This window comes from Cervus canadensis, chromosome X (genome assembly GCF_019320065.1).
Source record: "Cervus canadensis isolate Bull #8, Minnesota chromosome X, ASM1932006v1, whole genome shotgun sequence".
In the NCBI taxonomy this organism is placed as follows: Eukaryota; Metazoa; Chordata; class Mammalia; order Artiodactyla; family Cervidae; genus Cervus; species Cervus canadensis.
Window position 1 is genome coordinate 77,139,580 of NC_057419.1, and position 27,993 is coordinate 77,167,572.

The 27,993-nt window shown below is 36.9% G+C and overlaps 1 protein-coding gene across 1 annotated transcript in view; it reads left to right on the forward strand.

The window, feature by feature from the left end:
* Window positions 1–27,993, forward strand: part of CHM (CHM Rab escort protein) — a 221,307-nt gene that overhangs the window by 138,356 nt on the left and 54,958 nt on the right. Inside the window, exons 10-12 of the mRNA XM_043459787.1 lie at window positions 13,025–13,102; window positions 22,635–22,739; window positions 23,146–23,209. Coding sequence (XP_043315722.1) covers window positions 13,025–13,102; window positions 22,635–22,739; window positions 23,146–23,209 — 247 coding nt within the window. The remainder of the gene's footprint in view (window positions 1–13,024; window positions 13,103–22,634; window positions 22,740–23,145; window positions 23,210–27,993) is intronic.

Consider the following 27,993-nt stretch of genomic DNA (forward strand, 5'->3'; position numbering starts at 1 on the left):
ATGCTTTCCCAGCACCTCTTTCAGTTACTCATAATTTTTATATTTATCTCTGTGATTCTGTGATTAATTGCCATCTTACTTACCAGTCTGTGAACCTCCCTGAGGTCAGGGACTTGTCTGGTTTTGCTCACTATGGCATCCATCTGCTACCCATAGTACAGGGACTGGCTCAAAGCCTCTAAATTGTTTCCTTGCCTCCAAATTCACACCCTTTCCAGACCATTCTTCTCACTGCCAGCAACATCTTTACAAATTCAGATAACTCCTCTCTGCCAAAAATGTAATGGCTCCCAATACATATAGATTAAAATCTAAATTCAAGGATACAAGTTTCTTTTTAAGCCTTACCTACATTTCTAAGAAAACTGCTTTTTATTTAGGTTTATTTTATCTTCATGGACTACATTAAAGTCTATGACTGTGTGGATCACCACAAACTGTGAAAAATTCTTAAATAGATGGGAATACTAGACCATCTTACCTGCCTCCTGAGAAATCTGTATGCAGATCAAGAAGAACAGTTAGAACAGGACATGGAAAATGGACTGGTTCAAAATTGGGAAAGGAGTATGTCAAGGCTATATATTGTCACCCTGCTTATTTACCTTATATGCAGAGTACATCATGTGAAATGCTGGACTGGATGAAGCACAAGCTAGAATCAAGATTGCTGGGAGAAATATCAATAACCTCAGATATGCAGCTGACACCACCCTTATGGCAGAAAGCAAAGAGGAACTAAAAAGACTCTTGATGAAAGTGAAAGAGGAGTGTGAAAAAGTTGGCTTAAAATTTAACATTCAAAAAACAAAGATCATGGCATCTGCCCATCACTTCATGGCAAACAGATGGGGAAACAATGCAAACAGTGGCTGACTTTATTTTTTGGGCTCCAAAATCACTGCAGATGGTGATTGCAGCCATGAAATTAAAAGACGCTTGCTCGTTGAAAGAAAAGCTACGACAAACCTAGACAGCATATTAAAAAGCAGAGACATTACTTTACTGACAAAGGTCCATATAGTCAAAGCTATGGTTTTCATGTATGCATGTGAGAGTTGAACCATAAAGAAAGCTGAGTGCCAAAGAATTAATGCTTTCAAACTGTGGTGCTGGAGGAGACTCTTGAGAGTCCCTTAGACTGCAAGGAGATCAAGTCAGTCAACCCTAAAGGAAATCAGTCTTGAATATTCATTGGAAAGACTGATGTTGAAGCTGAAGTTCCAATACTTTGGCCACCTAATGCAAGGAACTGACTCACTGGAAAATACCCTGATGCTGGGCAAGATTGAAGGCAGGAGGAGAAGGGGACGACAGAGGCTGAGATGGTTGGATGGCATCACCGACTCAATGGACATGAGTCTAAGCAAGCTCTGGGAGTTGGTGATGGACAAGGAAGCCTGGCATGTTGTAGTCCATGGGGTCGCAGAGAATCGGACGCAATTGAAATGACTGATTGTAACTTATCTTGTATGACACAGAAATTATTTCCCTGCATTCATTCCTCTTTAGATTGTAAATTGCTTACACCTTTGTAGACTCTTGATCTTCATAAAACAACTCAATAAATGTTTGCTTAATTGATTTAGGTATTATGGAGATATATGGCTCTAGAATCACTATACTTGATAGCTATATAGTTCTTACACCAGGCATTTAGAAGTTTCATAAATATTCTCTTTTTTATATCACTGTGGCCTGCGAGTATATATTGTTGTTATATTTATGGCTCTCAATTAATATTGACTGCAGCATGATAATATTAGTACAATGGGCTTTGCTATATTAAGTAATCCTTGAATTTTTTTTGTCTATTAAACTTTGGTATCTACTTAAAGCCTTTCTGTCACTATATTTAACTAGATTGATTAGTGTTTTATATTTAATTCACATGAGACTTTTGCACTTGCCTGTCTTGTGTTTTTTTACTTTCTTACTCTCCCTTTCTTTTCTAAAGGTTGAACTTTGTCTGATAATGTCTATCAGAATTCAATTAGTGTCCTTTAGTTGCTTTCCTATGTAAAATGTCTTACCTGCCATAAAATATTTAGACTGTTTTCAAGATAATAGAGCCTGAAAACATCAACAGACTCAGGAATTTGTGCAAATTCGGTATGGCATCTTCTTTCGTTGCCCAGGTAAGCTGTACTGTATTTAAAGGTGCAATGCTCTGAAAAGATAGCCTGAGCTTCCATTTCCAGGTTAATGCCATCTGGATTATAAAGATTCCAAGAGCCTTGAAAATATACTTTTAAATAAATTGGTGTACTTTACTTTGCAAAACTGTAATAGCAGAAAACTGAAACATTCCATATATTTATAAATAAGGGATTATTTGAATAGCTTATGGCATACCCATGCAAAGGTGTGCCTTGCAGCTGTGAAATGAAATGAGAACTATCTCTACAAATATACAGAGATATTTAGGGAGTTCTTCAGTATATATTATTAAGTCTAGATGTCTAGGTTTTGCTTCAATAATATGGAGAGTGGAGATGGAAAGTGAAAGGTTTAGATAAAACAAAATTACTCATGAATTGTTATTTGTTGAAGTTACTATGGTTATGTTTGACATATTTCTTAAAGAAAAGGCTAAAAGAAAAAGCTGAAAATAACAGTTATGACCTGATTTTCTGAAGAAAATGTTTTGTTGGGAAAGCTCTAAAATTTTTCATCCATGAAATGATTGAACATACATATTTTAGCTTATTAACACAAATCTAGATATGTCATCAAGCCATTTCCAGTTCCCTGAAGACTTAAGCAATAAACTGACTAAGGTTGTGATACCTTAATAATAACAGGTTCTATTTTTTAAAAAACTGTATTATGGCATTAAAAGTGTGTGTGTTAAAGAAGGGGCAGTCCAAACAATATCAATTACTATTAATATCACATAAAGAAAAACAGCCAGACATTCAGTACTTCATGATGGAAGTGCATGCTTACCTGTGACATGTTATTGTAGCGAGAGGAGGAAGGCAAGTGCGTGTGCGGTCTATGGCTGCGGCAGAAAACTGAGATAGTAGAGTGGAAGCTAGAAGCCCAGAGGCATTATTACATCTAATATGCATTTTCTTTATGAAATAGAAAAATTAGTTACTATCACTTCCATTTTAGAGAGGAGAAAACAATGAATCAGTGATATGCCTGTGACCACTTTAATAAATTCAGGAATCAGAGCCTACCATGCCATCTAGATTCATATTTTAGAACATATTTTCCATATTAAAGGAAGGAGAATCCCTATCATCAGAGTAGGGATAACATAGACATGAGAGGTGATACGTGCTCAACAAAACCTTAAAATTACATAGGCAGAACACTCTTTGACATAAAGCAGCAGTATATTTTTGGACCCTCTCCTAAAGTAAAGGAAATAAAGGCAAAAATAAATCGAACCTAATTAAACCTAAAGCTTTTGTGCAGCAAAGAAAACCATCAACAAAATGAAAAGACAGCCTACTGAATGGGAGAAAATATTTCCAAGTGATATGACCAATAAGGAATTAATATCCAACATATATAAATATCTCATACAACTCGACATCAAATAAAACAATCCATCAAAAAATGGGCAGAAGACCTGAAAACACGTTTAACCAAAGAGGAAATGTAGATGGCCAGCCAAAATGCACATGAAAAGATGCTCAATATTGCTAATCATCAGGGAAATGCAAATCAAAACTACAATGAGATATCACCTCACTTGTCAGAATGGCTAACATCAAAAAGACCACAAGTAACATGATCTGGCATTGATGTGGAAAAACAGGGAACCCTCCTACACTGTTGACGGGAATGTAAATTGGTGCAGTCACTGTGGAGAACAGAATGGGGGCTTCATCAAAAAACTAAAAATAGAACTACCATGTGACCCAGCAATTCCATTCCTTGGTATACATCTGAAAAAACACTAATTCAAAAAAATACATGCACCCCAATGTTCACTGCAGCACTACTTACAACAGCCAAGATATGGAAACCACCTAAATGTATATCAGCAGATGAACGGATAAAGAAGATGGAGAATACTCCTCAGTGGAATACTGCTGCTGCTGCTGCTGCTAAGTCACTTCAGTCGTGTCAGACTCTGTGCGACCCCATAGACGGCAGCCCACCAGGCTCCCCCGTCCCTGGGATTCTCCAGACAAGAAAACTGGAGTGGGGTGCCATTGCCTTCTCCAATGCATGAAAGTGAAAAGTGAAAGTGAAGTTGCTCAGTCGTGTCCGACTCTTAGCGACCCCATGGACCGCAGCCCACCAGGCTCCTCCATCCATGGGATTTTCCAGGCAAGAGTACTGGAGCGGGGTGCCAGTGCCTTCTCCGCAGTGGAATACTACTCAGTCATAAAAAAGAATGAAATTTTGCCATCTGCAGCAACAAGGATGGACTTGGAGGGCATTACACTAAGTGAAATAAGTCAAACAAAAAGATAAATACTGTATGATATCACTTACATGTGGAATCTAAAAAATGCAACAAACTAATGAATATAATATAAAAGAAATAGACTCATAAATATATAGACAAACGAGTGATTGCCAGCAGGGAGGTACAAACTGTTGGGTGTAACATAGGCTCAAGGAGGTATTATACAACATGAGGAATATAACCAGTATTTTGTAATAAGTGAAAATGGAGAGTAACTTTTAAAAATTGTGTAAAAATTTTTTAAAAATTAAAGCAAAAAGAAATTCTGACAGTTGAAGTTATCCTGTCTAGTAAGAGAAGAAAGCAGGCGTGCTCTTCTGTTGAGTGCACATTCACATATGCGGAGATCAAAAGAGCAGGTTAGATTGGCATTCTCCTATGCAATGGAGGCCTCTTACCAGCTCTCAGAGGAGCCGCCATCCCAATGCCATCAAAGTGAACCAATAGAGACCTTGCTAGCCAACACAGGGCTCCTTTTAGAAATGACTCTATGTCCACTTGACTACATGAGCAAATCAATGGTCAATAAACAGGGCTGTTTTCAAGGATGTGTGACCTGTGCAGTGATAAAATGACCCACTTTTGGAGGGGCCTGTACTTGGTTTAATGTTCTGGTGTCACCAGCTTGAAATACTTAGTAATTTTATTTTGAGCTTATATTTTGTAAGTGGAGTCTGATGGAACAGTTGAGCACATGCCCATGAGCACAGAGACGGGCCAGGTGTCAGCGTGCACCAGCATACGGGCCTGAGCAGTGGCGGCAGCAGGCAGTGTGGGTATCGAGCAATTAGCCCGGGGGCCTTGTGCACAAGTGCATGCCCAAGGCAGAGTGGAGCACCGCAGGGTGTTGTTTTTTATGTTTCCAAAAATACTTTGAATTAACTTTGTGCTATATTTTAAGGATAGAGGTTCTGTTTATTAATCCAGTCAATGAATAGTAATTGAGTGCCTACTACAATACTCAGTGAACAATATTAGGTTTATTTTCTGCCTTCATGGAACCTAAATTCTAGTTACTAATTATTTTTTCCAATTAATGAAATAATTGCTTTGAGTGTATCAATGGAGAGCATCTTTGCAACAAAGTAGCCTTTTATAGTAATGTGATTGCAGCTAAGTTTCCTGATCTATAATTTCATTGAACAGATTACTCTAATTGCTTTTATTATCCTATCCTCCATTAATTTTACTTTATAACTGAAGATATCCAAAAATAGCTAAATATGGAATGATTTTATTTTAGAATTGTGAAAAATGGAAGACAGTACCACAGACACAGAACAAGAAGAGGAAGAGGAGAAAGGTGGAAAGGCTCAAGAAGACCCCATTTATGCCATTGCACCCACAATTAATATCCAAGATGAGCGATTTGTTGATTTATCTACAACTCCAGCTTTCATTTGTCTACATGAGGTACATATATATTTATTTATTACTCTCTTTATAAATTACTACAATGAAACTTGCCTCCTTACCTACTTAAAACTTCAGATGAAGTTAATATCATTATCAAAATAATTTATTATATGTAATCTGTGTGTGATACATACTATTTGAAGCTCTTTAAAATAGTCCCTACCTTCTCTTCCAAAAGCCTATCATATAATCCTGGACTAATGCAGTAGTTAGGTTCTGATACTTTGAAGGCATAATAAATCTTTACATACATGCAATGACTTAAGTGCATTCTGTCTGTTGGTAAATTAATTAAGAGAGATTTCTTTCATTGTTGGATAGACTACTTCAATAAAATGAAGATAAAAGGTTTTGTCTTATAATGATAGACAGAACATACATTTAGTTAACTAAATGTAGTTACTTTAGAAGAGCACTGAAATATACTGTTTTCTATTAGCAGAGAAGCAAAACAGGGAATATGCTTTTTTTTTTTTTTTAGTTTAAGGAATTTTTTTTAAAATTTTTTTTTATTTTTATTTTTTTTTTTTATTATTTTTTTTTCCAGTGGGTTTTGTCATACATTGATATGAATCAGCCATGGATTTACATGTATTCCCAATCCCGATCCCCCCTCCCACCTCCCTCTCCACCCGATTCCTCTGGGTCTTCCCAGTGCACCAGGCCGGAGCACTTGTTTCATGCATCCCACCTGGGCTGGTGATCTGTTTCACCATAGATAGTATACATGCTGTTCTTTTGAAATATCCCACCCTCGCATTCTCCCACAAAGTTCAAAAGTCTGTTCTGTATTTCTGTGTCTCTTTTTCTGTTTTGCATATAGGGTTATCGTTACCATCTTTCTAAATTCCATATATATGTGTTAGTATGCTGTAATGTTCTTTATCTTTCCGGCTTACTTCACTCTGTATAATGGGCTCCAGTTTCATCCATCTCATTAGAACTGATTCAAATGAATTCTTTTAATGGCTGAGTAATATTCCATGGTGTATATGTACCACAGCTTCCTTATCCATTCATCTGCTGATGGGCATCTAGGTTGCTTCCATGTCCTGGCTATTATAAACAGTGCTGCGATGAACATTGGGGTGCACGTGTCTCTTTCAGATCTGGTTTCCTCAGTGTGTATGCCCAGAAGTGGGATTGCTGGGTCATATGGCAGTTCTATTTCCAGTTTTTTAAGGAATCTCCACACTGTTTTCCATAGCGGCTGTACTAGTTTGCATTCCCACCAACAGTGTAAGAGGGTTCCCTTTTCTCCACACCCTCTCCAGCATTTATTGCTTGTAGACTTTTGGATAGCAGCCATCCTGACTGGCGTATAATGGTACCTCATTGTGGTTTAGATTTGCATTTCTCTGATAATGAGTGATATTGAGCATCTTTTCATGTGTTTGTTAGCCATCTGTATGTCTTCTTTGGAGAAATGTCTGTTTAGTTCTTTGGCCCATTTTTTGATTGGGTCATTTATTTTTCTGGAATTGAGGTGCAGGAGTTGCTTGTATATTTTTGAGATTAATCCTTTGTCTGTTTCTTCATTTGCTATTATTTTCTCCCAATCTGAGGGCTGTCTTTTCACCTTGCTTATAGTTTCCTTTGTAGTGCAAAAGCTTTTAAGTTTCATTAGGTCCCATTTGTTTAGTTTTGCTTTTATTTCCAATATTCTTGGAGGTGGGTCATAGAGGATCTTGCTGTGATTTATGTCGGAGAGTGTTTTGCCTATGTTCTCCTCTAGGAGTTTTATAGTTTCTGGTCTTACATTTAGATCTTTAATCCATTTTGAGTTTATTTTTGTGTATGGTGTTAGAAAGTGTTCTAGTTTCATTCTTTTACAAGTGGTTGACCAGTTTTCCCAGCACCACTTGTTAAAGAGGTTGTCTTTTTTCCATTGTATATCCTTGCCTCCTTTGTCAAAGATAAGGTGTCCATAGGTTCGTGGATTTATCTCTGGGCTTTCTATTCTGTTCCATTGATCTATATTTCTGTTTTTGTGCCAGTACCATACTGTCTTGATGACTGTGGCTTTGTAGTAGAGTCTGAAGTCAGGCAGTTGATTCCTCCAGTTCCATTCTTCTTTCTCAAGATTACTTTGGCTATTTGAGGTTTTTTGTATTTCCATACAAATTGTGAAATTATTTGTTCTAGTTCTGTGAAAAAATACGTTGGTGCTTGATAGGGATGCATAATCTACAGACTGCTTTGGGTAGATAAGCCGTTTGACATATTGATTCTTTCCAATCATGACACGTATGTTTTTCCATCTGTTTGTGTCCTCTTTGATTTCTTTCATCAGTGTTTTATAGTTTTCTATGTATAGGTCTTTTGTTTCTTTAGGTAGATATACTCCTAAGTATTTTATTCTTTTTGTTGCAATGGTGAATGGTATTGTTTCCTTAATTTCTCTTTCTGTTTTTTTCATTTTTAGTATATAGGAATGCAAGGGATTTCTGTGTGTTAATTTTATATCCTGCAACTTTACTATATTCATTGATTGCTCTAGTAATTTTCTGGTAGAGTCTTTAGGGTTTTCTATATAGAGGATCATGTCATCTGCAAACAGTGAGAGTTTTACTTCTTCTTTTCCTATCTGGATTCCTTTACTTCTTTTTCTGCTCTGATTGCTGTGGCCAGAACTTCCAACACTATGTTGAATAGTAGTGGTGAGAGTGGGCACCCTTGTCTTGTTCCTGATTTCAGGGGAAATGCCTTCAATTTTTCACCATTGAGGGTGATGCTTGCTGTGGGTTTGTCATATATAGCTTTTATTATGTTGAGGTATGTTCCTTCTATTCCTGCTTTTGGAGAGTTTTAATCATAAATGAGTGTTGAATTTTGTCAAAGGCTTTCTCTGCATCTATTGAGATAATCATATGTTTTTATCTTTCAATTTGTTAATGTGGTGTATTACATTGATTGATTTGCGGATATTAAAGAATCCTTGCATTCCTGGGATAAAGCCCACTTGGTCATGGTGTATGATTTTTTTAATATGTTGTTGGATTCTGTTTGCTAGAATTTTGTTAAGGATTTTTGCATCTATGTTCATCAGTGATATTGGCCTGTAGTTTTCTTTTTTTGTGGCATCTTTGTCTGGTTTTGGAATTAGGGTGATGGTGGCCTCATAGAATGAGTTTGGAAGCTTACCTTCATCTGCAATTTTCTGGAAGAGTTTGAGTAAGATAGGTGTTAGCTCTTCTCTAAATTTTTGGTAGAATTCAGCTGTGAAGCCATCTGGTCCTGGGCTTTTGTTTGCTGGAAGATTTTTGATTACAGTTTCGATTTCCTTGCTTGTGATGGGTCTGTTAAGATCTTCTATTTCTTCCTGGTTCAGTTTTGGAAAGTTATACTTTTCTAAGAATTTGTCCATTTCATCCAAGTTGTCCATTTTATTGGCATAGAGCTGCTGGTAGTAGTCTCTTATGATCCTTTGTATTTCAGTGTTGTCTGTTGTGATCTCTCCATTTTCATTTCTAATTTTGTTAATTTGGTTCTTCTCTCTTTGTTTCTTAATGAGTCTTGCTAATGGTTTGTCAATTTTGTTTATTTTTTCAAAAAACCAGCTTTTAGCTTTGTTGATTTTTGCTATGGTCTCTTTAGTTTCTTTTGCATTTATTTCTGCCCTGATTTTTAAGATTTCTTTCCTTCTGCTAACCCTGGGGTTCTTCATTTCTTCCTTCTCTAATTGCTTTAGGTGTAGAGTTAGGTTATTTATTTGGCTTTTTCTTGTTTCTTGATGTAAGCCTGTAATGCTATGAACCTTCCCCTTAGCACTGCTTTTACAGTGTCCCATAGGTTTTGGGTTGTTGTGTTTTCATTTTCATTCATTTCTATACATATTTTGATTTCTTTTTTGATTTCTTCTATGATTTGTTGGTTATTCAGAAGCGTGTTATTTAGCCTCCATATGTTTGAATTTTTAACAATTTTTTCCCTGTAATTGAGATCTAATCTTACTGCACTGTGGTCAGAAAGATGACTGGAATGATTTCAATTTTTTTGAATTTTCCAAGACCAGATTTATGGCCCAGGATGTGATCTATTCTGGAGAAGGTTCCGTGTGCACTTGAGAAAAAGGTGAAGTTGATTGTTTTTGGGTGAAATGTCCTATAGATATCAATTAGGTCTAGCTGGTCCATTGTGTCATTTAAGGTTTGTGTTTCCTTGTTAATTTTCTGTTTCGTTGATCTATCCATAGTTGTGAGTGGGGTATTAAAGTCTCCCACTATTATTGTGTTACTATTAATTTCCTCTTTCATACTCGTTAGTGTTTGCTGTACATATTGCGGTGCTCCTATGTTGGGTGCATATATATTTTTAATTGTTATATCTTCTTCTTGGATTGATCCTTTGATCATTATGTAGTGTCCTTCTTTGTCTCTTTTCACATCCTTTATTTGAAAGTCTATTTTATCTGATATGAGTATTGCGACTCCTGCTTTCTTTTGGTCTCCGTTTGCATGAAATATTTTTTTCCAGCCCTTCACTTTTAGTCTGTATGCGTCTCTTGTTTTGAGGTGGGTCTCTTGTAGACAGCATATATAGGGGTCTTGTTTTTGTATCCATTCAGCCAATCTTTGTCTTTTGGTTGGGGCATTCAACCCATTTACATTTAGGGTAATTATTGATAGGTGTGGTCCCGTTGCCATTTACTTTGTTGTTTTGGGTTCACGTTTATACAACCTTTCTGCATTTCCTGTCTAGAGGAGATCCTTTAGCATTTGTTGAAGAGCTGGTTTGGTGGTGCTGAATTCTCTCAGCTTTTGCTTATCTGTAAAGCTTTTGAGTTCTCCTTCATATCTGAATGAGATCCTTGCTGGATACAGTAATCTAGGTTGTAGGTTATTCTCTTTCATTACTTTCAGTACGTCCTGCCATTCCCTTCTGGCCTGGAGGGTTTCTATTGATAGATCAGCTGTTATCCTTATGGGGATCCCTTTGTGTGTTATTTGTTGTTTTTCCCTTGCTGCTTTTAATATTTGTTCTTTGTGTTTGATCTTTGTTAATTTGATTAATATGTGTCTTGGGGTGTTTCGCCTTGGGTTTATCCTGTTTGGGACTCTCTGGGTTTCTTGGACTTGGGTGGCTATTTCCTTCCCCATTTTAGGGAAGTTTTCAGCTATTATCTCCTCGAGTATTTTCTCATGGCCTTTCTTTTTGTCTTCTTCTTCTGGAATTCCTATGATTCGAATGTTGGGGCGTTTCACATTGTCCCAGAGGTCCCTGAGGTTGTCCTCATTTCTTTTGATCCTTTTTTCTTTTTTCCTCTCTGCTTCATTTATTTCCACCATTTTATCTTCTATCTCACTTATCCTATCTTCTGCTTCCGTTAGTCTACTCTTGGTTCCCTCCAAAGTGTTTTTGATCTCATTCATTGCATTATTCATTTTTAATTGACTCTTTTTTATTTCTTCTAGGTCTTTATTAAACATTTCTTGTATCTTTTCAATCTTTGTCTCCAGGCTATTTATCTGTAGGCCCCCTGCATTCCTTGACTTGTGACCCCCTTTTAGCAGTGGCATCACTCTGACCTCTGCTTCCATCTGCAAATCTTCACTGACTTTGACCTTTCTGCTTCCTCTTTTAAGATACCTTTCTGATGACATTGCATCCACTGGGATAATCTAGGATAATTTCTCCATCTCATGATCTTTAATTTAATCACATCTTCAGAGTTCCTCTTGCTGTGTAAGAGAATGTAGCCACAGGTTCCAGGGATTAGGATGTGGACATCTGTGATGGGAGCATTATTCAGTCTACCACAGGCTTCTTCCTGGACGTTCCATCATTCTTAATGTTTTTAATCCATCCCTTTTTAGCATACTCATTTTAACTATCTGAATAAGGTTTTGTGGGAATCTAATCCTTCTGTTTGTTATGTCCATTAATTCTCACTCAGGATAAGACGTATTTCTTCATCTGTTGTGTTAGATTATAAGCTCATCATAAGGGAACTCTGTCTTTGATAATTTCATGTAGCCTGGATAGAGGTCATATTGTTCTAGAAAGTTTTAGCAGTTGCTTCCACAAAATTTCCCAGGGTACTACTGACCCAGGTGGGGCCAGTGGTAAAGAATCAGCCTGCCAGTGCAGAAGACACAAGAGACATGGGTTCTATCTCTGGGTCAGGAAGATCCCCTGGAGTACGAAGTAGCAACCCACTCAGTATTCTTGCCTGGAGAATTCCATGGACAGAGGAGCCTGGCAGGTTACAGTCTTTGGGGCTGCAAAGAGTCAGACACAGCTGAGCTATTGAGCGCACACACTGGCACAGAGCCATTTTTCATGATGTTTTATTGGTTAGTGAGTGAAGTTGCTCAGAGTTTCTCAAATCATCTCTAAAATTTCAGATTTCCAGTCTGTGTGAGAGAAGACCACTGGTTATAAATACAGAAGAATATACATCCTTGAAGGTGGATTCTTTACCATTGAGTCATTGTGGAAACCCACACAGGGCTTTAGATAAAACAATTTAATGTTTTCTCTCTCTTGTAGTCAATGGATTTTCTCCCTTGATCACCTTTTCACTCAAGTATAGTCCTTTATGGATCCAGATGTTACTAGAGAATATCTCATTCTCTACTCCCTGCCTTGTTTGAATCCTAAGGCCTCTCCTTTCCCTACATGGGCATTAAAACTCCAGCCCCTAGATTCTTGAGTTAGGCAAACTCATTAGAGCTTCTGTAGCATTAACTCCTGTGCTTATTGCTCTGGTTTTCAGTTCCTGATTTAATTTGTGCTTACTTTTATGGTAAGTAAAATTTCCAGAGCCTTCCCAGCTTGTTTTTTCCTTAGCATTTCTTTATGGTCACTTCTGTTGTGGGGGGGTCTCATCCATCACCTCCTGAGGCTATTTGTAGCCTATATACTTTAGGTAGTCAGTAGCTGGTTTGGGAGTCGGGGATAACTGAGTTTTGTTTAGGGATACTTTCAGGTTGGTCACAATTCTAGGTTTTCATGTTGTATTATTAGCACTAATACCTCTGCTCCATTAAAATATTAATCTTATCTCTGAGATATTCTTAATACCATGATAGAAAAGATAATAAATTATCAAAATCTTTTTTTCTCTAAGACCAGTTAAATTTATTAGATGTTAGATATTTTAAAAAACATTATTTTACCTTAATTTTCAACTCAAGAATTCTAATCCTCATTTTCCTATTCTCTTCCTAGAATGTGTGCAGTGTTTGGTGGAATCTATTGTCTTCGCCATTCAGTACAATGCCTTGTAGTGGACAAAGAATCTGGAAAGTAAGGATGATATAAGTTACCTTCCTATATTTACACCCCCAAGCACAAGTGAAAAATGCTAAAGTCGATTTTTTTAAAATGATTCTTCAAAGATCCTCCTTGGTGTTAATAACATATCAACCTTGATTAAAAGTAATTTGTGTTTAGATCCTCCAGAACAAGGAAAGTGAGTTCAGAATATAGAAACTAAATTAATTTCCCTGCAATATGGCTATAGCTCCTGATCATCCAAGCTCGGAAGACAAATCATTTCAGCTGCTGGGGGTGGGTGATGAGTGATGTTAGTTTTCCTTGTGGCCTTACCTCCTCTAATTGATTTTCATCAGATGACAACAAAGCCCTCTGTTATTGCATTTTTAAAAATGGATCTCACCTAAAGACTCATCAGATTAATCTCTGCTGATAATGCATGTCACTCCAAGAGAAAATACTTTAATGATTTTTAGGTAGATTGTTGTCATAAACTATGCTGCCCTGTTATCTGAGGATGAATTCCTTTACAACCGTATCAGGCTTGCAGGCTGGTTTAGGATTGAAATAAGAATGTACCTACTTTTAATGAAAGCTGAACATGATCGCTTTATCTGTTCATTTTTATATTTCAGTTATATTTTTCTAGGATTTATTATTCAGTTACTAAAATATGTTCTTGTCTAAATTACACTAAGTAGTATTTTTTTATTTCTGGGCTTTACATTTAAACATAAATGGGTTAACTGCATCAAATTTTAGGAGCTGTTTAAATTGCTATGTATTTTTCTTTTTTTAAGCATTTACTGACCTATATCTCTTGTATGACTGTTTTTAGGGATATATAAAGAAGTAGTATTGTTCAGGTCATAAAATATCTTAATATATGGAACTAGAAGCTTAAAAATATAAAATTTAAGCTGTTTTTTCATTTTATAATAATTTTGTATAGTCTAAGCAACATAAGGTGTTAATTTCTTATAGGCCAGTTATAGTGCAATAACTAATATTTTGAGATATGGTGGAGAACAAATTCAACTAGAATATATAATATTTAGACAAGGAAAGTAATTAGTATAAGATAAAATAGGCACATGGTTTAAAAGCATATAATTATCTTTAGCACTTTAACAGAAAGGTACTACATAAGTGAAACATTAATAATTTACAGTGAAAAATCTACCCCACAGGACCAAGATATATTGATACGTGAGGACTCTCTGGAGGTTCATGAAGGAATAGTTGTCTTTATGATTCTTAGAGTCATTTTCCCTTATGCATTCATTTTGAAGCATGAGTTACGTATCCATGATAGAAAGCTAGATAATGAATTGCTTGTTTGGTGCTTATTTACTTAGATTCTTTTACCTTTTGGAGGCCTCATTCCAGTCCCACATGTTACTCTTAGTGACATAAAGAATTTGCATGGCTCATGTTCTTTTTTGTTTTTCTTAAAGGATCTGTTAGTACAGTAAAAAGCATCTGTTGCACTAAAGGCTGCGTTTACCTTAACTTTGACTTAGTTTTTATTACAAACTCTAAAAAGAGGAATTTTTCTTTGTGGTCTGCTGCAGATTTTGGACTGCAACAGATAGCTGAGGGCCCAGGCTCTGAAGACCAAAGTTTGGTAGTTTTCAAATTTAAATGTGTCTGTAAATCACTAGGTAATAGGTAAACTTGTAAAACGAAATGCCCATTTCTGTGCCTCATGCTGGCAGAGTGAAATTGGATAATGTGCTTAGAGTGGAGCCAGGAAATTTGCAGTTTTAAGGAACACCTTCAGCTGAATATAATGTAGGTGCTCCTTAGATGAAACCAAGAAACACTGATCTGTAAGGTAAAGTTCAAGATTTAGCCAGTGGTACTATGTTCCATGATGGACTAGGGACTCTAGGTCTTAATTCATTTCTTTTGTATCTTTGTAGAAAGACCTTAAACATAATAATTATTCTTTAACAACTCTTAAGGCATGCAATGGTCAGGTAACCCTGGAGTAAAAGGAGACCTGGAACTCTGTCACTGCCATGAGGGACAGTGGGCAAGTCACTTGTCTCTGGGCCAGTTCCTTTGGCTATGAGTTAGATGGACTCTGTGGTAGTTTTCAGGTCTCCTCCCAGATATGACATGCTTTAGTTGAGTTACTGAAAGTACTTAGAAAGTACTTGGTTTTCCTTAGCACTTAGAAATAAATTATCTTAAAATGTTTTATATGCCCAAATATAGTCCATTCTCACATATTGGGTAACCTTCAGTCCAGTGAAAAATTTTAAAAAATGTTAGAACAGATTGTATGTGTCTACTTTAATGATTGTAAATGAAATAGCAAAATGGCTACTTAACGCTGTTTATTATTACTTTACTAGAATGTCAATTTTCCAATGAATATCTTTTTATTGTCCATCTTGGGTGTTTAAGATATAGCCATTTTGTATTCTGTGTATGACTCTCATATTGGAAAACTTATTCCAAGCCATAAGTATTTCCTTAATAGTGGGACAGTTAAAAATTTGACCTGCATTTATAATATTCATGATAGGTACAGTATTCTCACTATATTAAATTGTATAAGTGATCTTTAAAAAGTTTCTTTTAAGAGACAACCAATACTTCAAAACTGTAAATTCATATCTTCACTAAAAATCCATTTTATCAAGTCAAAGAGTCTCTATAAGCATCTAAAGCAAGCATTGACTGAAGTTGACTCAGGCTAATTTATCTTTCCCAAATACTATTACTTTGTCATTCAAAATCAAATAATTGAGAGACCTACCAGTAATAGATATTTTGTCAGGATTTGAATATAAAGTGAGGGATAATTTTTTGAGGGAAAAACCTTGAGTTTATATTTGGGCATATCCAGCATACATTTCTTTTTAAGCAATCCAGGTTGACTCAAACAATTGTTTATTCTAAGTTTTTTAGGCTTATTAATCAAGGAATTTGCAAATGTTTGCATTTGTCTCCTTATGGTTTTAGATTGTCTTGTCTCCCCTGTTTTCCTGTATGGAACACTTGGCATCCTCTTTCCTCTTTGGTGTGTTAAGAGCTACCCATGCTTCAGGTGCTTAGACCTCATGCTTAGACCTCAGAGGTCTAAGTTTATTTCCTGATCCCACAGACTAGATCAGAACCCTCTGCCAACCCCACAACTAAGGTCCCCCCATATGATTGTAAATTCTCTGTAAGAAATGGCAGGATCTGACTGCTATAGTATCCCCAGAATCAAGGCAGGTTCCTATCATCCATTATATTCAATAGATTTAAGTTTAAAAAATGAATGAAGATTAAAAATTGATGATAGCTTTTTTGTGTTTTTCTTTTCATCTTTCATTGAGGAAAGCAAATAGAAGCATAAATGATCATAGCATTGAGTTTAGTGTGGTGATTATACATCAAAGTGTTGTACAAACTTTGAGAGGAGAAATATGGAATGTGTAACTAAATTCATACTTATTTTGAGCTATATCTTATTTTTCATTTTTTTTTAATGTACTCTCTTGAGATCCACTTTGTGCTCTCTTGGCTATGTTATCCTTGACTCTGCTTTCTTAATTTTCAGAGGACATATATATCAGGAGTTCTTTTCTATACACTCTCATTAAATTCTAATACTGAAGCCCTCTGTTGACTGTTTTTGGAAACACTGAATGCTGTTGTTGAGCAGCTTTCTTTTCCTTTGTAGGAATGCTGACCATGTAAAACACCTTAAATTTGATTTCACCATTTAGCAATGATGTACTTGATATTAGCGTAGGGTATGGATGACCTTGGCCAGACATGTCTGTAACCAATAGTCTGAATCTAATTACTTCTGCTAGTGTTCTTCTGAACTTCAGCTATCTCACTTACTAGATTTCCTGCTATTACTATTTCATGGAGATATCTTTTTTTTTTCCTGATATCAGGAATAACTGTACGTTTCGCAGGTATTTGGAAGTTAGTAATGAATAGTATGTTAAACTCAGGGTGAGGTGACTGATTCTTAACACCATTTGTCATTAAATAAGAAAATCGCTGAATTTCATATTTTAGTATGTCCCATTTTCAAGATGGTAGTGGTAATATTCTAGATATTTAACCTCCACTAATCACATGCTAGTTGCTATGGGGATAAAGAGATGAATAAAACATGAATCTTGCCCTTGTATATAAAGATTACAGGCTCTAAAGTCATGTAGGCCTAGATCTGTGCCCTGGCTTCCCCACTTACTAGTTGAGTGAACTTTAGCAAGTTGTTTAACCTCTCTTTGCTTTAGTTTCTTTATCTTTAAAGTGGGACACAACAGCACCTATCTCATTTGGTTGTTATGAGTATTAATTGAACAGATAAAGTGTGTAGAATCCATATAGCAAGAGCTTAGTACCTGTTAGCTAATAGTAGTTATTAATGTAATTGGATACTTTAGAATCCCATAGAGGAGATATATTAGGAAGATCCTCTGTGTTATGCTAAGGAGTTCAGATTATAATTAATGGTAGTTCAGATTATAATGTAGTTTTTTACACTTGATCTTAGCCAAAAGGCCAAGAAGTGATTATAATGTAGTTTTTTAATTTATTTTTTTATTGAAGAATAATTTCTTTACAGAATTTTGTTGTTTTCTATCAAACCTCAACATGAATCAACCATAGGTATACATATATCCCCTCCCTTTTGAATCTCCCTCCCCGTCCCACCCCTCTAGTTTGATACAGAGCAAACCAGAGTTTGTTTGAGTTTCCTGAGCCATAGAGCAAATTCCTGTTGGCTATCTGTTTTACATATGGTAGTGTAGTTATAAATGGGTGAATAACAAGATTAGATTTGTTATTTTTACATTCCATTTCTGTGATTAGAAGTGATTTGGAAAAAGCACTGAGATGGGAAGAGATTCTTTACCTGCTAAATCAGAGATTCTGTAATCTTTGTTTCTGTTTCTGCACTATTCACACACATTGAATTCTTCCATCATCCATCACTTATTCAGTCATCCATGCACAGTTGTCATCTGTGTGCCAGGCACTGGAGGTATAGCACAGTACAAGACAATCATGGTCTTTGTTCTCATAGAGCTTAGAGTCTACTGGGGTATCAATATGCAGATCTGGCTCTGTCCTTCCCTATGTAAAAAGTTTCAGTGACTTTATATCACTTCAGAATGAAGTCTAAGACCCTTTAACGTGACACGTGAGACTCTGGGGTCTGACCTTTGCCTGTCTCTCTCAGTTCATCTGTCTTCTCTCCGTATTTGGTCCCCTGTACTTCTCTTACTTGCCTCTGTTCCCCTGCAAGTGCTGAGCTTCTATTGAAATGTTATTTGCTTGCTTTAACTGGTTTTAACTGCTTTAAAAGCAGCTAATGTATCACTTCCTCCAAAGAACATTCCCTAATACTCTGCTGCTCCCCCCACCACCAAACTTTCACCTCTTAGAACAGTGCTTGGTACATGCTTGTTATGCCACACACTTATGTTTAACAAATGAACTACCAGTGTGCTAACAATCCATTCATTGTCTTATTAGATTTAACAAGAGTCTAGGGCAGTGTCAGTGGAGATGTTGAGGAGAGGCTAGTTTCAAGAAGTCTTTATAAGGTGAAATCAAAATTGAGTAGCAGATTAGATGTGGGAAAAGAGATTCTAAGCTAAGGAAACTCTGGTAACTGCTGGTCATGCCATTAACTGAGACTGGGATTCCAAGAAGGGAAGCAGGTGAGGAGCCATGAAGAATTCAGGTTTGGGGCATGCTAGGTTAAAAAGGCATTTGGAATCTATCCAGAAAAAAAGTAGATAATAGTTAAAGACGTGAATACAGAGCTTTGGATTGATTACAACAAAGAGCCATAGGTTTGGAGTTATAATCATGTTTGAGACTGTTGGAGTAGATATTTACCCAAGAAAAATGAGTAATAGGTGTTTTGGAATGGTTTCATCGAAAAGGTGGCATTTGAAATAATATGTTTGAGAAAGCTCAAAAGGGCATGGTGAGCAGGGGAGATTATTTTGTCTCCTTCAGTTACTGGGAATCTTCTAATTCCTTTAATTAATGTATTTTCCTTTTAATGATTTCACGTGTGATTTATGTATTCCTTATAAAAGTAATTGGGATATTAACCTGAAGATTATAGAGAATGGATACCTGTTTTAATATTATTTTTATCTCCTGGACCAAATTCCAGATAAAGAGTTTTCATCTTGCTGATTCCCTTCTTTCTTACCATAATTTTGCTATTTATGCCCTCGTGTTATTGAACCAAGAACTGTATAACTGTTGTGATTTGTTGATTTAGAAAGCTCAGCTCTAGAAATGTTCTGTCTGACTTCACTGATTCTTATGATCAGCTTGGTTGTTGCGCTCTGTAACTGAGAACTCCTATCATGTTCCTCCTCAATTTACTATTTATGGGGCTCAGCAAGGTCCTCACCTAAATCCAGAATGCTGTTAATCTTTAATGGCTTCCCCAAGTTCATGTTAGAGGGGTGAACAGAGTCTATTTTAATGTCTCATTTTGTTGTTTTCCATTACTTGAATGTCATTTTTTTATATTAATCTTTATATTGCAGAGTCTAAGTCTAGGTCCCAAATCTATTTTCTTCCTTCATTGTTCTCCCAATTAGGCCTAATATATGACAGTAAGTATGTGAGGGGAAAACAAATCTTATCACTTACTTAAATGTGTCTTGTTTTGAACAGCTTTACTCAGGCCTAGAGCCTTAGTACTTTAGCATGAGACTATCAGGTAAGTTGTGTTGTTATCATCTATGAAGCTGACTAGGCATATGTGACTGTCACCTCAATTTCTGTAGAAATCAGTATTTTTTTCTATAGCAATAATCTTGACTTTCTACCTAGGATAGCGTAAAGATACAACAGTAGCTGTGACACACTCCATGGTGATTCTTCCCTGGGATTTGGGAGTTTATCAGAATCTCCAGGGGTACTTATAATTTGAAAAAGTCCCCCAGGTGTGATTCTGATTTGCTTCCTTCTCCTCCTCCTCCTCCTGTGAGAATCACTTTTTAATCCAGAAGCTTCAGCATAGATAGGCACATTTACTGGCATATTATCCTTGCATAGTTGAGCTCCCCAGTCTCCATACCCATCCTTCCCTTCTGAGTGATCCCCAGTAGTGCTAATACCATAACTTCTGAAAACACTGTCTGCCTTTCACCAAAGCTGTAGCTATCACGAAAGCAGCCTGGTTAGTGTTTGGAAACCTACAAGCAAGGAGGTCTCCACAAGCTTCAGGGCCAGGTTTAATTATATGGTTTACTTAAATGGGAGCCCTTTGCAAAGACTTAGATTGGAGTCCAAGGTTTATACTAACATCACTCCCTCTTCCAATTTGATTCCAACATTTTATGGTGAAAATATTAAACTCTACAGCAACATGGAAAGAATTTCAGGGTGATCACCTGTGTATCCACAACCTAGATTCTACAATTAACATTTTAACACGCTTGCTTAATCATATGTCTACCCAAATATTTATCCTTCTGTTCATCTATTCACCGTTTTTTAAGCATTTCACAGTAAATTCCAAATAGCAGTATAATTTCCCCTAAATACTTCAGTATGCATATTATTAACTAGAGTTTAATATTTGTTATAGCTTTTTCTTCTGATGTAAAATTTACATGTGGTAAAGTGCCCAAATCTTAAGTGCTCATTATCTGAGTGTTGACAAATGATAAAATCTGTATAATCCAAATCCTTGTCAAAATACAGGAGATTTTAACACCCTCTTTTTTTCTGCCCAGATTATTCCCTCTTGACTTTCTATAGTCTCTGAGTTAAAGGTAAGAAAGAGGCTTGTCAGTGTTTCCAGGACAAATAGGGATTGATGCTTCATGATGGATCGACAGATTTCTCTTTTCCCTTGCCAAAGTACCTTGTGTTTTAAATTGTGTATGAATGTTTTAAAACAGAAAACTTGAAGGAATTCTCTGGCAGTCCAGTGGTTAGGGCTTGGAGTTTTCACAGCAGGGGCCCTGGTTCGATCCCTGCTTGGGGAACTAAGATCTCACAAGCCACATGTCATGGCCCAGAAAAAGAAAAAAAATTTTTTTAATAAAAACATAAACCAGGAGACTAACTTGCCTTTCTGATTTTAAGTACTTATTTTTTAAAATAGATATAAATACTTTAGTGAGTTAAGTATTTTATAAAGCAGGAGCTCCAGTTTGATGAAATGTGAGTCTATATGCATAAAAATATAACTGAGGAAGAGAAAGGAAGTAGAAGTGAGATGGGGAAAAAAATCACATAAATATTGATATATTTATTAATATGTAGCCAATTGATTAAAAATATGTGTATCTAACATCACAAGATATAGTTTAGCCTGATGGCAGTGTCATGCTATTTATTCAAGAATATCAGCATATCATAATCTGCCTTTAGGACAATACACATTAAATTCCTCTCACTATTGGTCTTGAGTATTTGTCATTTTACTGTTAATGCCTTTATGCCTGGCAAATAGCTCTTTTTTAAAAATAGCTCTTATTTAGGGTAGCATATTTTAATTTATGCTAATATATTTTAAATATGGCATCCATTTGATATTACTTGTTTGTATTTTATGAGGAGTAACACATAAGTGTTTTTCAAGTAAAATAATTCTAGTCTCAAAAGGAAAGCTATGACAAAGTAAATTGTGTTATTTCCATAATAAAAATATATAGGAAACATGCAGGCATTTGCATATAGTTCCTGAAATATTGCATACTGTCTTTGTCAGTGCTGGTAAATCCATTTCAAGGATGTTGCCCTTAGTCCATTAGTTTGGATAATGAGCCCTATAAAGTACATTTATAACTTGTGGCACTGCAAGGAGATGGATTCTAATTTTCATCCTTTTATCTAGACACACTGAGAGAAGGTCAATGGAGGGTACTATATGATTCATTGTCCCAACACATATCAGGTGACAGAGACCTGATAATGTCCATGCATAAGTGTTTTCTTTATTTGGAAACAGCACTTGAAAGAAATCTTTCTATGATCATCCTCTGAAGTAAATTGAAAACAGATATTAAAAATGCTCTATCCCTCCCCCCGTGTTTTTTGGTTTAAAACATTATCACACTTGTTGCAAGATAGCTATTCTTGAACAAAAGAGAAAGCGACACTTAACAGAAAAATAAGCCTTTCGTGGCTTTTATAGGCTGTGAATGATATAACAAGATACTTAACTTTTCCTCCCCCTTTTCTTAGATCTGTTAAGAAAAAAAAAGAGCCTATTTTCTAAACAAAGAAAAATCTTCTATGTTCCTAAACATTAGAAAAGCTTATAGCATAATAGTTGTCCTAACTTTACTCTTACTATTAATAGCATTCAAAATAAATATTTAAGTTCTAGTCCACACTTAATAGTTTAAAATGCTTCAAAATAGTGACAAGAATATATATCCTGCAATTTAGTGTAAGTTTTGTGTCAAAAATGTGTACTTGTGGGCAATTTTAAAATCTTTTCACAAATTAGTTTTAGATTCAGGATTGGTAGCTAGCTGATTATGTTTGTTTTCTTTATTATGTAATCATCAATGAGAACTTTTTTCTGTGCTTATCTTCTTTGTAGATGTAAAGCAATCATAGATCAGTATGGTCAGAGAATAATCTCTAAGCATTTCCTTGTGGAAGACAGTTATTTATCTGAGAACACATGCTCACATGTGCAATACAGGTAAGGCACCCCTCCAGCCACTCTACAAGGGAAGGTGAAATTTAGGGAAATTCATCTGTGTGGTTACATTGACAATTCTGTATGGTTCTGTTCTTCAAGTAAGATGCAAATGTATACCAAACCAAAGATATATTCAGTTTGTTACCACTGTTCTCTTATAAGGTCTGGTTTGAGGGGAACCTAGCCTAATGTTGACTCCATTGCATCAGCTGGGGTCTGTCTGCGGGTCACATATTCTCCTTTCCTGAGCCAAGAAAAGATTAAAGCAGAACTTGATTTGGTTTGGGGAGGTGACGCTTTTATCATGACTTAAGTCTTTCAAACATACCTTATGGTGGTCATATAGCTATATAAATGAGATTTATCCATGGAATCTGAGTCACTGATTAACTTTTCTGCATTACAGGCAGATCTCCAGGGCAGTCTTGATTACAGATAGATCTGTTCTCAAAACAGATTCAGATCAACAGGTAATTATAGTCCTGTACTTGTTGGTAACATGTTGCTAACTTAATCTACATGGTAATATATTGTAAATTAATATAGGTGAAATAAAATATATTAAAAAATATGTTCTAGTAATATATTTAATACATTTTAAAAATACATAATGGCAATTATGTAATAATTTTGGTTTCTTAGAGATTTCCTTCCAGTGGAACAACTAATTGCATCTTATGTAACAGATTTATTCTAGGAATATTGAAATCATCCTAGTTTTTTTTTTTTTTTTAACAACTATGGAATTGAAAATATATTATTATGGGAAGAAAAGCATTTAGAAACATTTAAAAATCTTGGATGAGATGAGGATGATATGGTTAGGTCGCATCACTGACTCAGTGAATGTGAATTTGACCAAACTCTGGGAGATAGTGAAGGACAGGGAAGCCTGACATGCTGCAGTCCATGGGGCTGCAAAGAGTTGGACACAACTTAGCAACTGAACAACAACAACAACAACAAAAATCTTGAAGGAAAAGGCTTAATGGTAACCAGTCTTATAGCAGTGGTGGTAAGTTCACTGTTAGAGGCCTAGTGTAAATGAGCATCAGCATACATTTTCAATTCAGGCTTTCCTCATCACCATGGTTCATTTTGGTACCCTCTTCCTCCTCATAACCACTGATTCTATCAGTGGAATCTTTATACCTGTGGTTTTTCCTTAATCTGAACACATAAATTCCAAAAGAATGCCCTCTTCTCCTTCTGACAACAGTTTACAGAACTGATAAAATGAGCTTACTCAATAAGCGTGAATGTCAGATCTAGCCTGTATGCTACTGCTTAAGATAGGTTCTGAAATTTCCTTAAGTTGGAAACTTTCTATTTTATTAAACAAATATGTTAGTTTTAAGTGTGAGAGCAAATTCTTTCATTTAATTGTTCAACAGAGAGTGAGTACATTTCACATGCCAGCCAGTGTGCTAGATTCTGAGGAGACAGTGCTGACCATGATAGCATCTGTCCCTTCATAGCTTGCAGTCTGTAGGATAGAGATTGTCTGTTGTTGTTTAGTCGCTAAGTCGTGTTTGAGTCTTTTTCGACCCCATGGACTATAGCCCACCAGGCTTCTCTGTCCATGGGATTCTCCAGGCAAGAATACTGCAGTGGGTTGCCATGCGCTCCTCCAGGGGATCTTCCTGACCCAAGGATCAAACCTGTGTCTCCTGCTTGGCAAGCAGATTCTTTGCCACTAATTACTCCTTAAGAATAAGGATGTAGACCCCTCAGGGGGAATGAGGCAGGCTGGGACCTGGGACCCTTTGCTGCAGTGCTTGCACCTGGACACACCTCTCCTTGATCACCAAAATACAGAGAGACTATATGGGACTAAACTGTGTTCATACACAGTTGGGGCAAATTCTGGACCCCAAAAATACAAAGAAACCAAAAAACCCAACTGCCACTTTTGAAGAGCCTGGAGCAAACAAAGGGTGTTGGGAGCAAAAGCAGGGTACTGAGCATGCCCCCTGCACACAACGAAGCATAGGGATGGACAAGCAAAACACCTAAGCCACTTCTCTGGCCACGTCTCCTGCATTGCAGGTAGATTCGTTACCGCCGAACCACCAGGGAAGCCTGCGGATACAGATACAGGCAGATAAATAGGAAGGGCAGTTCAGGATGGCAAGTGTGAACAAGAAGTTGTAAAATCATAGCACTCATAACACTGTCCTGTAATTACCAGTTTACTTGTCTGTCTCCCAGTAAACCATAAGCTTTGTGAATGGGTTGAAGAGTGACAGAGGCAGAAAAGTGAAGAAAGCAAAGAACTTCTGAAGAAGCTAAGCTGGGAAGAGTAAGAGAGAGGACAGTGATCTCTGCTGAGGGATGTGGAAGTGAAGAAGGCATTTCTTTGAAGTGTTACAGTATATTTCAGCTGTTGAGAATGGGGCCAGCAGAGGACAGGTTGAAGATTCCCAGAAGAAAAGGAAGATAATTGATGTAGCAAGGTCCAGATAAAGGCTAGGAGGGGATGGGATTCAGAGAATTGGTGAGAAACATTGTCCTTAGATGGGATATATGACACTTTGAAATAAGAGGGTGAATCCATGAACACCTTGAGCTGCATGCAACAAATTCTGGTAATTTTTCATTTTTGTTCTGTTACAAATATTTTCTAATTTTCCTTTTTATGGCTTCTTAGATACACCCATCATTTAAAAAAATGGACATTTAATTTCCAAATACGTGTTTTTTAAATTTTATGTATTTATTCATTTATTTTTCGCTGTGCTGGGTCTTTGTTGCTGCATGTAGGCTTTCTCTAGTTGCGGTGAGTGAGGGCTACTCTCTAGTTGTGGTGCATGGGTTTCTCATTGCTGTGGCTTCTCTTGTTGTGGGCCATGGGTTCTAGGCTACAGGCTCAGTAGTTATGGTGCATGGGCTTAGTTATCCCGCAGCATGTGGAATCTTCCCAGACCAGGGATCAAACCTGTGTCCCCTGCATTGGGAGATGGATTCTTAACCACTGGACCACCAGGGAGGTCCTACATGGGGTTTTAAGTATCTTTGATATTAATTTCTCATTTATTCTCTGCTTTATTTCTGCTTTATTCTCTGCAATCACCGTGCGTGTTTTTTCAGTCTTCTAACTTCACTGAGGCTTTCAATGGCTAAGTCAAAGATCTCTCTTGGTAAATGTCACATTGTGCTTAAAAATATGTGGCTTATTTCCAAATATCTTTTGATATTGATTTCTGGCCTGTTTTCACAGTGATAAAAGAACAGACTCTGTGTGATTTTAATACCTTTAAACTATAAAATTTTTGCACCTTGTTTTATGTCCCTGGATATGTTCCAGTGTCTCCTGGTTTATAGTCTGAGGGAACTTGAATAGAATTTGTATCTTGCTGTTGTGTGAAAATTGTATAAATCTTAATTATGGTGAATTAGTTCATGGTGCTTTTCCTTCTACTTTTCTGTATATTCATTTTCTTAATTTTTAAGAGTTTGATATTGAAACTCCAACCAAAAATCTTAATTTATCTACTTAAATAGTTGTAATATAAAGTAGAACTGTATGTAACTTTGGATTTTCCATATCTCCTATAAATGTGTTATCATTCTTTCATAATTTAAAAAATAAAGAGAAAAAATCAAACTAACACAGAATAAAAAATTTTTTTAAAGGGAAAAAAAAAGAGTGAATCTGGGAACATTTGTAGACTTGGGAGTTCCCATCTGATGGGTTCTGTTTACTTTTTAAAATCACAAGGTGAGGTCATCTCCTGAGAATAGGGGTGTGGGAATGGGTCAGAGCTCAAGGAAAGGAGTAAAATAATCACTGTGGAAAGTGACCTGTCTCATGGTCAAATGACTGGGCAGTGTTGAGGGGTCCAGCTGAGTCTGGAGGTCGTGGGTTTATAGTAACATTAATCTGCTCGCATCCTTTCAGCTCTTTCATTCTGTTACCCCTTCCCAGCCTGCTCACTGACATGTTAAGAGAGACCTACAGTTCCTTGTTCCCTCTGCTTCCTCCCAGATTACCAGCTCCCTTCTGCACTCTTCCTTTTCCATGTCCTAGACCACATGGTAGATCTTACTAACTGCTCTTCCTTAAAAACCTTCAATTCCCATGTAATGTTCTTCTGTACCCACAGAGGAAAGTCCCATCCCTAGATGAAGCTTGGATCTGCACTTGGAGCACTAAGGGCTGATTGGGAAACTATACATCCAGATAGACTGGCACCACCACAGTGTTGGTGGCACCAACCTCATCTAGCAGAACCCTGAGTACCTACCAACAGTTAGCTCCTCACTGGCCTCAGGCAGCTCCCTCTCACCTCAGAGCTAGTCTTAAGTTTTCACTGTTTTTACCCACCCTTAGCCCTCTAACTTCTCCCCCATCACTTTACTAAGAAAAGTAAGGACACCTACAAAGCTCAGTGGCCCTTGATCTCCTGCCCCACCACCCACCACTTACATACATGAGCATAGAGACTAATGAGGGGGCTCCCCCTCCTTATCCAAGGCCAATCCCTTTTACAAGCACCTTTGACACACACATGTGCCCACACCACCCAATATGCCTGCTCTCTCTCCTACATCTTCAGCCTCTCCCAACTATTGGCACCTTCCCCTCAACCTGTACACATGTATTAGCATTTTCTGTTCCAAAAATTAAAATAAAAAAAAATGCTCTTTGAGTCTGTACCTATTTGCAGCTAGTATCCAATCTCTCCCCTGCCCTTATCAATATTTTTGAGATGGTATCTCTGCTTGCTGCCTCCAGCTCCTTACCTCTCATTACTTCTAGACCAGCCTGGCTTCTACTATCAAATTCCTACTACAGCTTCTCTTCATAAGTTTATTAATAACTTCATATTAGTCAGGACCACAGGACATTTTTGGGTTTTGTTTCCTAAGTATTTCTGGTATGTTTGGCAGTGTTGACAATTCCCTTTCTCTTGAAACTCTACTCCTTTGGCTACCATGACACTTTGTTCTCCTGGTTCTCCTCATAACTCTCTGGCTATTTCCTCTTGACTTCCTCTGTGGGCTCTATCCTCTTCCTAAATATCAGGCCACCTCAGGGTTCTGAGTATAGTCCACCATACCTCTTACTCTGCATGCTTGCCACTTGACTCCATGTACTTTTATGATTTCCAACTCTGCATAGCCTTCCTTGTCTATATCTCCTGGGACTGTTAGCCCAAAGGCCAAATTTCCTACTGTACATCTATCCCAAGGACCCCTCAAACTGAACATACTCAGGGCTGAACTCACCATCTTCCTTCTCAAAACTGCT